This window comes from Monodon monoceros, unplaced genomic scaffold (genome assembly GCF_005190385.1).
Source record: "Monodon monoceros isolate NGI ecotype Baffin Bay Population unplaced genomic scaffold, NGI_Narwhal_1 Super_Scaffold_9, whole genome shotgun sequence".
NCBI classification, from domain to species: Eukaryota; Metazoa; Chordata; class Mammalia; order Artiodactyla; family Monodontidae; genus Monodon; species Monodon monoceros.
In genome coordinates this window covers 38,739,161-38,752,016 of record NW_021703786.1, presented here as the reverse complement: position 1 = coordinate 38,752,016, position 12,856 = coordinate 38,739,161, and the positions used below count along the sequence as shown (strand labels likewise).

At 51.3% G+C, this 12,856-nt stretch overlaps 1 protein-coding gene across 4 annotated transcripts in view; it reads left to right on the top strand.

Moving 5' to 3' along the window:
* The window catches only part of SHMT1 (serine hydroxymethyltransferase 1), a 59,852-nt gene that overhangs the window by 36,160 nt on the left and 10,836 nt on the right, over positions 1-12,856 (top strand). For 2 of the 4 annotated variants that reach the window (XM_029211366.1, XM_029211369.1), the window contains exons 1-3: positions 2,670-2,801; positions 9,008-9,122; positions 10,265-10,410. In XM_029211366.1, coding sequence (XP_029067199.1) covers positions 9,027-9,122; positions 10,265-10,410 — 242 coding nt within the window. In that variant the 5' untranslated portion in view covers positions 2,670-2,801; positions 9,008-9,026. Of the gene's footprint in view, positions 1-2,669; positions 2,802-9,007; positions 9,123-10,264; positions 10,411-12,856 lie in introns of those variants that run through there. The other 2 variants (XM_029211368.1, XM_029211367.1) reach the window with 1 other exon arrangement.

The following is a 12,856-nucleotide window of genomic DNA, read 5'->3' as shown; positions in this document are numbered from 1 at the left end:
AGGGGGAACAACAAACTTCTATCTTTATGACAGGAGGTAGTTTTGCAACTTAGAAGGAGGCTCCTACCCACCCACAGTCACTTGGAAATAGCTGTGCTGGATCCTTCACATTTCCGTTTCAAAGAGATGGCTCCCAGGTTCTTGAGAACGACATTCCTGGGTCATAAATTTGACAAAAGCCCTATCTAGTCTTCAAAAGAATTTATATACATTTCAAAGAGATGTTACCAAACTGAACTTGCATCTGCTCACCTGATGCACAGCAAAGCCAACCTACTGACGCAGGGTTGTGGTGAAATAAAGTACAGCATTTACCGCAGGGCCAAGTAAGGAGAATGGCGGCTCATGCTCAAAAGACCCAAACTCCCCAATGGTTTTCAGGAGGGTTTTTAAAGACAATATTAGGGGTGAGGGTTCAAGGGTGTGTGATCAGCTCGTGACCATTCTTCTGATTGGTTGGTGGTGAGGTAACAGGGTAGTGTTTTGGGAATCTCAATTATCAATTTTTTGGCTCTCACCGGTCTGGGGTCTGTGTGCTGGTGGGCAGCATGCAGCTAACTCCTTCCACCTGGTGGGGGTTTTAGTTTCTGCAAAACAGCTCAAGGATACGGCTCAGGATGTTATCTGTAGCCCTTGAGGAGGAACTAAAGGTTCTTAATTTGTTTATGGGTAAACTATTATTATTTTATCTTGCTTGACTGCTTTCCTTTGTTTCTGCATTTTCTCACTTCTCTGATTAAATTTGCTTTTTGGAACTTGGGAAAGCTTAGGAGGCTAAAGCCTTTCTACAAACAAGAAGCAGGGGACACAGGGGTGGGGGTGGGGTGTCTGTCCCCTGGAAGGTCCTGCAGGGTCCTGCTTTGTTTCAAAGAATAGAAAGCACTTACAAGTTTTCTAAAGTAAATGCTCAAAGAAAATGGAGGGGAGGGAAATCTCTTATTTAAACTGAGGAAATTAAGCCTTTTATTTTAAATTTGTATTTATCTTTACAATCTGCTTCCTGCTTGATGCTCTAAATTCCAAAAATCCATGGGGGAAGTGGGGGGGAGTGGAGGGCAGGGGAACTAGGGGAAGGAAGGGAGTCACTAGGCAAAAAAGCATTTGACAAAATCATTCTCACTACAGTTGAAACTCAAGGAGGATGAGTTTGAACTGTGCGGGTCGACTGGTATGAGAGTTTTTTTTTTTCTATATAAATACTAACTACAGTACTACACGATCCATCGTTGGTTGAATCCTTGGATGTGGAACCACAGACACAGAGGGCTGATCTTGAAGTTGTAAGTGGATTTTTGACTTTGCAGGCATTGGGGCCCCCAATCCCCAAGTTGTTCAAGGATTAACTTTATATGCATTGCAGTGCATGACTCCTGGAAATAACAGTGCTTCCTCTCTGAATTGTTATGGATCCCTACTCTCTCATTGTCTTTCCCTGGACTTTTCCGAATCAGCTTTGAATCCATTCACTGTGACATCAGTGACATTTGTTGCAACATTTTGGAAATTGCTTGACATTGTAAGAGGTAAAGTGTTGTAGGTACGTTGAGAACTGAAAGATCAGGAGCTACTAAAGAAAAAAATATTCAATGACACAGTAAGGCAGATTTTATTCAAGGGGGCGGGGATATTTCAGTAGGTGTAGGGACCACTGCCACGGAATCTTGCAGTTGGGGATAGAGATTGGGCTCAACTCTGAACACAGCAGGAGCAGTGGAAATTTATAGCCAAGGAACATGGTGAGGTTGGTGGATGGAAAATTACTAAGAGGAAACATCGGGGGGGGGGGGGGGGGGGGTCAGGGTTTCTGACATCACATCAAGTTTCTGATGTGATGTCAGAAACTTGATGTTTCTGGCTAAACTGACCAGGCCTGGGTGATCAGACATCACCGAGGATCGTAGAGGATGAGGATCCAATCAGATATGGAGAATGGGGTGGGGGTGGGTGGGTGGGGGGTAGGGTTCTGTCTAAACTGACTTAGCAGGATTCTTGCTTAATTAAATCCGACAACACAGAGACAAACAGGAAAGTCCAAAAGTCAGGCTTCTGTCAGGGAGAGAACTTTTGTCAGCTCTTTCCCTATATCGTGCAGCCCCTCGGTTTTTTAATTCTTAACAATGTTTTATATTATTGAGCCCTTACTGTGTGTCAGGCACAATGTCAAATGTTTTAGATATGTCTATGAGTCCTCCCAACAGCCCTGCCAGGCAGATATAATTATCTCCAATTCAAAGATGAGAAGTGTGAAACTCAATAAGTGAAGTGACTGGTCTAGGATTCTGTATGTGCAGAATAATAGTGTCGGAGTTGGAACCCACGTTTGTCCTATTTAAATGACCACCGTGCTAACCTATAAGTAGAACAATGCAAAAGTTAAGTATAGCAACAGAATCCACCTCTAATCCTCCGTCTTCTCGGAAATCCCCGGCCCCTGGCCCGCAGCCCGGGCGGATGACACCATGTCCCCTGGCCCAGGTGAGCAGGGGCACCTCTCCACCGTGCTGGGCGGGGCCCAGCCCGCTGCAGCCAATAGCGCGGGCGCCTCCGGGGGCGGGGCTCGCCCGGTTTCGCGCTCTGACTGGACGCCTCTGGGGCGGGGCTCGCCGGGATGCGCGCTCTGATTGGGCGCTTCTGGGGCGTGGCCGGGCCGGGGCGTTGCGCGCCAGGTTCTGCCTGCCTGACGCGCGGATCACGTGGCGGGGGGCGCGGGATTGCGGGTCCAGACTCCGGTGTAGCCGGCAGCACCGAGTGGCGCGGTGTCCCAGGCTGCACTTAACCGCGGCTCCGAGAAGCGGGGTCGGGTGAGTGCGGAGCGCCTTGCTGGTGCCTGGGGTGAGGGACCCGGCGGCAGTGCGCGCGCGCGGCTCCGGGTCGAGACCCGTGCCGGGGCGGGGTGGGGGAGCGGTGGCCTCGGCCGCAGCTGCGAAGGCTCGCTGCCCGTGCTGGCGGCCGCGTTGCTCGTGGAGCACTTTAGGTTTCAGTGCAGCGCGTCACCTCGCCACAGTATCCTCACGGCGGGGCTGCAGCCGAGTGCTGTTCTGTAGCCCATTTCGCAGGCGGGGAAGGGGAAGCTCGGAGAGGGCGGCGGGCCTGGGAGCCGCCCTGCGGCCTTCAGAGTGGCGTAGCCCGCGCGGTGCCGCTGCACGTGCGGTCGCCCTGCGGGGCGGGCCTGCGCCTGGCTTCCCCATCCCTCATCCCGGCCTAGGAGACAAGCGCTGCCCTGTGGGGTTCTTGGCCCGGGGCCCTGCACGTCGAGGTCCAGGAAGTTAAGCGACCCTTGGTCAGCTTAGGCTGGCACAAACATGCGCTTCAGTCGGGCAGAGTTGGCGGACTGGAAACACCAGTTCAGGTTCTTATGGACTCATATTTTTTTTACTTGAAGGAACATGCAGTGGACGTGGGCGATTGTGCTTTTATTTAGTGCAGTGTCACGGAAAAGAGTTGATTCTGACTCTATTATAAACCACTTAGCTTCTGAGTCTGTTTCCTCCTTTATAAAGTAGGGAACATGGACAGATGGTAGTTCCCTCAGGAGACTCCTGGCTGGTACCACTTGTGTGACAAAGGCCCAGGGAAGATCTGGGGGCATGGAGAGGCTGGTAACCTTGGCAAGTAAATTCACGTACTTGGACTGTTTATCCCTGGGGTTGAGGCGAGGATCATGCCAGAGGTGAGTGACATTTCTCCAGTGGAAGCACCAACAGTGTAACATAGTAACCGCTGCAGTGAGATGTGTTTTCCTAGGGTGCTAAGCTGGGGTTACTGAGTGGTAGTAACATGGCTCTAAGATCCCCAGGTGTCTTTCATAACAATAGTAGCTGCTGATTTTTGAGTAGTTACTCTGCCTGGCCCTGAGTGCTCTGTGTCTGGTACCTCATTTAACTCCCAATTAACTCAGAACTGTCGTCCCTGAGTCATATATGAGGGGACCGACAAACAGGTGTCAGCACCTGGGGCTGCACATTAGGAAGTGGGGGCGGGGCTTGAACCCCACAGGCTGCCTCTGCAGTGAGTTCAGCACAGCTCCCCTGGGTGTGGGGTGTGGGGGTGTGGTCTTCACCGTTGGGAAGTGGAGAATGGGAGGGGTCCAGCCTGTGAGATGTCCACCTGCTCTTCCATAAGGAACCTGGATCTTCTCCAATTGGGTTTCTCTAGTTGTTAGTTTCAGACAGTTATTTCTCAAAGAGGTGCACTGGGAAATAACTTGTCAGCTATGTACTGTCAAGGTGAGAATCTGTTCTCCCATCCCAGCTCTGGCCTTTGGGCCCTCAGATCTCATCTCCTGTGTCTCTGTTTTGTTCCTGATTTCTGCCCCTCAACAAGTGAAACCTCTTCCCATTGTAGGGCCTTTGCTGTTGGTGATGGCTCTTTCCCCCATCTCATAAGCTTGGCTCCTTTCCGCCGTTCAGATCTTAGCTCAGGCACCTTCCACGGCCGGTCTGCAGAAGCCCGCCACCCGTTTATTGCCCTCATAACAGTCATCACCCCCTGAAGTTATCCCGCGTATTTCTTGTTTACTTTTTTAGAGCCTGCTTTTCATAAAAGCAGGGCCTCTGTCTTGCTGACCCTAGTATTCTTAGCGCCTAGCTCAGTGCCTGGGATATAGGAGTCACTCAATAAATATTTGTTGAAGGAATGAATGAATCCATTGTAGGCTAATAATAGTGAAGTAAAGCTCCTAAATACCAAAAGCTTATTTTGAATTAAACATAGAATTACTATATGATCCAGCAGTTTCACTTCTGGGCCTATACCCAAAAGGATTGAAATCAGGGACTTGATATTTGTACACCCGTGTTCATAGCAGTGTTACTCACGATAGCCAAGAGGCGGGAGCAGCCCAGGTATCAGCAGTGGATGGATGGATAAACAAAACATAGTCTATCCATACAATGGACTATTACCCAGCCTTTAAAAGGAAGGAAATTCTGACACATGCTCCAACATGCATGAACTTTGATGACATTATGCTATGTGAAATAAGCCAAACACAAAGGAGAAATATTCTGTGATTTCATTTACATGACATACCTGAAACAGTCAAATTCATAGAGATAGAAACTAGAATAGTTTTTAGTGTGTGGTTTTTTTTTTTTTTTTGCGGTACGCAGGCCTCTCACTGTTGTGGCCTCTCCCGTTGCGGAGCACAGGCTCCAGACGCACAGGCTCAGCAGCCATGGCTCACTGGCCCAGCCGCCCCGCGGCACGTGAGATCTTCCCGGACCGGGGCACGAACCCGCGTCCCCTGCATCGGCAGGCGGACTCTCAACCCCTGCGCCGCCAGGGAAGCCCTAGAATAGTTTTTAACCCCAGGCTGGAGGAGAAGGGAACAGTATGTTTAATGGGGACAGTTTCAGTCTGGGAAGATGGAAGCGTCCTGGAGACGATGGTGGAGACGGCTGCACGACAGTGTGAGTGTATTCAATGCCACTGAACTGGGCACTTATATCACATTTCAAAAAAGATGAGAGAAGTTCAGGGTGTACTGTTTTCCAGCCAACCTCCGGACTCGAAGAATAGATGGTAAGTATGTCTTCCCTAAATATAGTATCAGTTAAAAATGATCTTCCCTCTGATCTAAAAAAGCACAGCCTCAGGATCTTTGTCTCACTTGTTTGCCAGCTATCTGGGTGTCCCTCAGCCCTGACAGGCTGGCACATGAACTAACCGTCACATTCAGGATCTTTGCTTTTCTTACTGTAGTTTAGAATGCCCCAGGATATAATAGATTATATCTGTAATAGATATTATTGATTTAATTGAAACAAGTCAAAAAACCTTGAAGTTATTGTTTGAATAAAGAATTCAGGCTTCTTCGTGGTTTAAAAAAAAAAGCTTAATTAGAACTCAAGTTGGGTGTGGACTGAGCACTCCATTTGGGGGATGACTTGACCTGAGTGGGAACAGGATACATGGTGGAAAACTCCCCCACGGGGTTTCAGTGAGAGCAGGGGGGCACTGCCCGCCTAGGAGGGGGCGCCGGCCACACAGAGAGCCCTCGCCAGGGTCGAGAAGGAACTGGGACTCCGAGTTTGCAACTTGGGTAAGAGAAGGGATTGCAGAGAGGGCAGAGGGCCACAGGTGGTGACTCTGAGTGAGACGAGCGAGACCACAGCTGGAGAGCAGAGAGCAGTTTCTTCCTGAGCAGAGCTGGTCTGAGTGCCTCTCAGGGACGGTTGTAGATCTGACTGTCCTGGGGGGAGGGCGGGGAGAGGGGGCTCCAAACGGACTTCAGTTACTTGGTGGTTGAGAAATACCTGCTCTGTGTTGCTTGCCACCTTTGAATCCTCTTTAACCTTGAGTAGTCGGTATTTAAAAGAAGCTTTTCTCTGAGATTCTAGGACCAGAGGGCCTGTTTTGTCTCTTGTGCTTTTTCTGTGGGTTTGCCACCTGCTGAGGGCACGTGGGAATCCGGGCTTGAGTTAGGAGGAGCCGTGGGCAGGATGCCCAGAGCACCCACGTCTCTCCACTTCTGGCACAATGTGGATGAGGCCCGGGCACGGTGGCCTGTGCTGCCTCTGCTGCTGAAGCATTCGTGGCATTTAAGTCCCAGCACTCACTGTTGGGTTTGTAGGAGTGGCCGCATTTCTAATCACGCTGTGCTCGTGTTAAAATAACGGCTGCTTCAAAAGTCCCAGTTAGGGATTTCCTGGTTAAAGTTTACTGATGGTGTCTTTTCAGTAGCTCTCCCAGAGATGAAGGAGGACCCCTGTGACTGGGGAACTATTAGCCTATTTACTTACTGGGTATATTTGTCTAGCAAATTATACTGTCTGTACTTGTGTAGGAAAAACTGTGCTCTTTCTGCCGTGTCTCCCCTTTACTCTCCCCGCTACCAGTCACAGCACTTCTGACACCAGACAGTTCCTTACCCAGCACTCCTGCCACACCAGCTGGTGTCTTAAAATTGAACTCAGTTCTGACACTAACCAGAGTTAGCACAGGTCAAGTGTTTCGTCCCAGCAGACAGCCTCCCCCGGCCCACTTCAGGTGCCGTTGCGAGTACTGGGTCCCCAGGTGACCCACAGCTTCTGTCGGGCTTGCCTACAAATCCGAGGCTCCCAGGATCCCCCTGGACTGGAGCATTTGCTAGAGCAGCTCACAGAATTCAGGGAGACACTTACGTTCGCCGGTTTATTAAAGGATGTGATAAAGGACACAGATGAGCAGCCAGATGGAGAGAGAGAGGCACGGGGCAGGGCCGGGGAGGGTCCTCGTGGAGTTGGGGTGCATCACCCACTCGGTGTGGAATGTTCACCCACCTGGTTCGCTCCCCGAACCCTGTGGTACTGGGATATTATAGGGGCTTCTTCCTGGAGGCCTGATGGGTCATTAACCCCATTTCCAGCCCCCTCCCCTCTGTGGAGGAGTTGGGGCTGGCCGTGTGGGTGCTGCGAAGCTTCTCATCATGGCCTGGTCTTTCTGGTGGTCAGTGCCCATCCAGGAGCCCGCCTGGAGTCGCCCCATCAGGACAAAAGATACTCCCATCACCCAGGGAATCGCGGGGGTTTTAGGAGCAGAGACCTATGTATATATTATATATATTATGTATACACACCCAGTGCTCCGTCTGGTGTCCTCTCCTCCAACAGCCACTGTCCAGACTGAGCCCGCCCCCAGCTCTAGTCCTTGTGGCTCAGTTATCCACCTGCATTTAGTGCGCTTGCTCTGTTTCCTGCTCGCCTCCCCCGGTAAGCGCCACGAAGATTCGGCCCGTTTGGTTCCCACTGTGTTCCCAATCCCAATGCCATGGCTGCTGCAGGCCTCCATCAAGTAATTGTCGAGGGAAAGAATTTGAAATGAAAACTTACCTAATTCATGGAGAGCACTGAAAAGCTGCCAACTATTGATTAAAGGAGGTCAGTTCCTGTAAATATTTAAGCCCTCGCTTGAGCGGCAATACCACTGAGCTCAAATGCTCGTTCTTTGTGGGAACGTATGTTAAGACACACGCCTGTCCAGTTGGCTGTACTGCAGTGATGCCAAATACAGGCGTGTGCCTCTGACCGTGGTCCTTACGGGAGGCCTGGGTTCCAGCCATATGATAAGACACACTCCTGTCCAGTTGGCTGTACTGCAGTGATGCCGAACACAGGCGTGTGCCTCTGACCATGGTCCTTACGGGAGGCCTGGGTTCCAGCCAGCGCGCGCTTTACCTGCAGCCCCGGCGGCGGGACTCTGGGTGTGTGGAGTGTGAGCTGGGGTTTGAGTCTGTCCTCCGTGGCCAGTGGGCTCTGCAGCCCTTGGCTAAGATACTTTCCTGAGTCTCATTTTCAGTACTTGAAAAATGGAGGGAATAATACATAAGCCAGCAATTCACTTGCTCACTTGGCAAATATTACTCCTGTATGGCTGTGCCTGGTACTGTGGGAGATTTTTTAAAAAGTAACCCTCAGTCCTTGCCTTCAAGGAAGCTGGCTTAGAGCTAAGCCACAACTAGGATAAGTTCAGCTGTGAAGAGAGGATGTCGGGCTCCTTGAGGCTGGTTTGGCCTCGAGGCAAGGAGGGTGGGTCTCCTGATGAACCAGCAGGGAGCCCCCGTGGTGGTTCTGCAGCAGAGTCCTCGTGGTCTCCAGGTGGTTCTGGGGGCAAGGCTAACACGTGTGTCAGTACTTTGGCGACTCAGGAACTGACAGGTGGTACTGAGCTGTGACTGAGGGTTTTTTAATTATTTATTTTTGGCTGCATTGGGTCTTCGTTGCTGCGTACAAGCTTTCTCTAGTTGCGGCGAGCACAGGCTACTCTTTGTTGCCGTGCACGGGCTTCTCATTGCAGTGGCTTCTCGTTGCGGAACACGGGCTCTAGGCGCGCAGGCTTCAGTAGTTGTGGCGTGCGGGCTCAGTACTTGTGGTGCACGGGCTTAGTTGCTCCGCGGCATGTGGGATCTTCCCGGACCAGGGCTCGAACCCGTGTTCCCTGCATTGGCAGGTGGATTCTTAACCACTGCGCCACCAGGGAAGCCCCAAGCTGTGACTGAGTTTAACGTTGGAAGTTTTCCCATTTTTAGGCGACTCTGAACCAGCGCGATGGCGACTCCCGTCAACGGAGCCCCCGTGGATGCCAACTTGTGGTCCTCGCATGAGAAGATGCTGGCGCAGCCCCTGAAAGATAGCGACGTGGAGGTGAGACTGCGGGTCCTATCGGGTGTTCTGATGTTGGAGGCCCTTGTTCAGACCTCTAGTTCTCACTAGAAGTAAACCGTGCTCGGGACAGCCTTGTGGTTCAGGTAAGAGGGCGGATTTATAGGCAGTGGCTGCAAAGTGGCTAAAAGTCCTTTGAGGGTAAATTTAGATATTTGAGTTTCTGTGAAGTGCAGAGCACTGTGCTGGCTGCTCCCGAGGAAAGGGGGACCGGTCGGTCATTGAGATTTGACCTTACATTTTTCCTTACACTCAGAGGAGTATTTCTTATTTATTTATTTATTTATTTATTGCGGTACGCGGGCCTCTCACTGTCGTGGCCTCTCCCGTTGCGGAGCACAGGCTCCAGACGCACAGGCTCAGCGGCCATGGCTCACGGGCCCAGCCGCTCCGCGGCATGTGGGATCTTCCCGGACCGGGGCACGAACCCGTGTCCCCTGCATCGGCAGGCGGACTCCCAACCACTGCGCCACCAGGGAAGCCCCAGAGGAGTATTTCTAGAAGCATCTTTTATTTACGTATTTTTACAACAGCTTTATGTGTGAGATGAGTGAACGCACCTACCATACAAGTCACCCATTTAAAGTACACAATTCAGTGGTTTTTAGAGTACTCACGATCACTTTTAGAACATTTTAATCCCTCCAAAAAGAAACCTCAAACCCATTAGCAGTCACCCCATCCACCCCCCAAATTCCCAGCCCTAGGCAACCACTGGTCTATTTTCTGTCTCTGTGGATTTATCTAAACATCTTTTATTTTAAGGAAGGGGAGCAAGGTTCAGGAGGGAAAACTTGGTGAACTGTAGGGATGAAAAGAACAAGGTGGTATAGAATTTAAAATTCTGTGGGATATGTGTTTTAAGGATCATCTTCTCTTCCATCGTTTTGTTTTCCTTAATTCATTTTCTGTTAATTCCTTCCCAGGTGCTAAAAGCTTTGAGGAAGATTTCCTCTGTTCCTTAGGTGCTGTGGGAATCACCTTAGTCCGGTTATGCTCGGCTTCTGAGGGCAAAGTATGAGTGTGTAATAGCATCTCTTCTCTTTACTGGGTTATAGCTTTGATCAGAGCGAAATGTTCAACTGAAACGTCCCAGTGTTCAGCGCCTGTTTTCTTCTCGTCAGGTTTACAACATCATTAAGAAGGAGAGTAACCGGCAGAGGGTCGGCCTGGAGCTGATCGCCTCCGAGAACTTTGCCAGCCGGGCTGTTCTGGAGGCCCTGGGTTCTTGCCTAACCAACAAGTACTCCGAGGGGTACCCGGGCCAAAGGTACGTGAGTGTCATCCAGGCCTGCCTCTGAGGCAGTGAATCAGGATGGAGTCTAAAACTGGGGAAATTTCAGAAGACAGCCAGGTTCTCAACAGTGGGGCCTTCTGTTTCCTCTCTTACAATTCCCAGAGGGTGGCAGCACCGATGCTGTCAGGGCAGGATAGTCGGGGTCCATTGGACCGTCCCCCTGGGGCCTTTCTGGAATACCAGCCAGGCCCGAAGGAGCAGCTGCCGGCCGTAGCTGAACCTCCAGAGGAATGTCAGTGCTTAGTGGAAGGTTGTGCAGGGAATCGCCTCCGTAGCAGGAAGGGGACCCCGAAGTGAAAATAACCTCTCATCCTAGAAAGCGTTTCAGCATTTTAAGTGCTGGGTTTACCTACCCAGTGATTTCCGTCAACTCCTTCACCCTGAGAACCACAAGAAGTCGTATTCATTTCTGGTTTTCATTACAGTCATTGTGAGGCAAAGATGGTGATTCCAGAATTAACACGAGGTTTTTGCAAATTTGTACACTTGTGTCCCAAAGGACACGGAAAAGGGAGGGTCATCTTGGAGTGGAGATGCCATGCTACACTGATTAGAGGGTCAGCACTTTTGGCCCCCGATGCCCAACCCCCTGGAAGGGGCAGGGTGGGGCAGCCAGAGGGCAGTGGTTGTGGGTCACACACCTCCCTTACCTTGTCCCACGCGTCTCCTTCATTAAGCTGTTCCCAAGGTGAGTCCTTCATGATAGACCAGTGATCATAAGTAAAGCACTTTCCTGAGTCCCGAGTTGTTCCAGTGAATTATCGAACCTGAGGGGGTTGTGAGCACCCCAGAATTTGTAGCCACCTTGGGCAGCAGTGCGGGTGGCCTGGTGACCGGGGACTTTCTCCTGACGTCTGAAGTTGGGGGTAGACTTGTGGGCCTGAGCCCTCAGCCCGTGGGTCCGTGCTGACCCTGGGTGGTCAGTGTCGGAACCGAGTGGAATCACTGGACACCTAGTTGGTGTCCGAGAATTGGCCGTTGATGTTGGAAAACCACACACACTCCAAACCCCAGGCTGCCCCGGGGGTTCCAGCATTTCCAGCTGACCTTGTAGAAAATGCTTCGGTGCCTCTGCAGAGAGGTGTGGTACAGAAGCCTTGCTGCTTCCTGCTGGGGCTGAGGGCGCCGTGGCCACAGCAGTACCCCCCACCCCAGCCCTGTTCCCATGGCGACATGAGTGAGGGGCATCCGCTCTCTGGAGGGTCAAGTCGACCGTGGCTTGGATCCCAGGCCAAAACCGAATCCCTAGCCCAGAACAGAATGGGGTGCGCGGGCAGATGGGGGTGTGTGTGGGGGGGGAGGGGATGGAGGGGAAAGTGGGGATGAGGAGGGACAGCAGCCGGGGCCGCGTTGCCGCTCCCTGAGCACTCACTGACTTTCTTCACCCCCGAGCCTCATTTTCTCGCATTTTAGCAGCGCGAAGCGTGGTCACACACCCTCATTTTTAGGTATCCACAGCCCGACCACAAAGTAAGCATGCTCACCCCTTTTCAGATAAGGAATTGGGGAATATGTGAAGGAGGCTGCTCCAGTCTGATGGGCCCTGTTGCCACGTGGCTCCTGCCACAGCTCCCAGCTGCCTCTGTGGGAGACTTGCAGTGACCTCAGATCCCGTCCTGTCTTTGCTCCCCTGGAAAATGGTGCAGCCTGACATCCTGCCCGTCCACAGCTCTGTCCCTGGCGTGGGCTGCTCTCCCGCAAGCTGTGGGAGACCAGGCCCTTTGGGTCACAGAGCAGGGAGTATGAGGCAGAAGCGACCCTCCAGATCAGTCCGTGAAGCCCCTTTCAGCTGTAAGACTAGTTCTGTGGTTTTCAGTTCCTTCCCTGAACCAAATAAGACTGTCGTTAAAAACTTAAATAGATGTGTATATAATTAACTCATTTATTCATGGTAAAATACTCTTTTAAGAGGTGATTATTAACCATTTTCATTTTCATGTTTTGTTAGTAACGTCAGTTAACCTTTTGGAACATTATTAGTGTTCAGAGTTAATATTTGAAAACAATATTGATCTAGCATTAACGGCTGCCTGACACAAGTTGAAAAACAAAGTTCTGGTTTGTATTTTCTATCACAGTTTTATTGAGATGTAATATGCGTGCCGTTCAGTCCCCCCAGGTAAAGTGTTCAATTCTGTGGACCCCAAGAGTATGGTAGAAGGGTATCGGGGCTTTGTCCCATTCCTGACACAGCTCCCAAATCCCTTGAGCAGCTTTTGTTACTCACGATGAGCCCTTCCCACCGAACCTAGTGTGTGTTAAGGGGGTGACACTTGGTGGCCCCTCGAGCGCTTCGGGATGGGGGCTGGTGGCCTGACTGGAGAGCTGGAGACCCAGTCAGTCGTGGCAGCCGATCTCACCAGTCAGGCCTCATAGTAACCTGAGCAGCGAGGCTTGGGGACCGTCCTGCCTGGCGGAC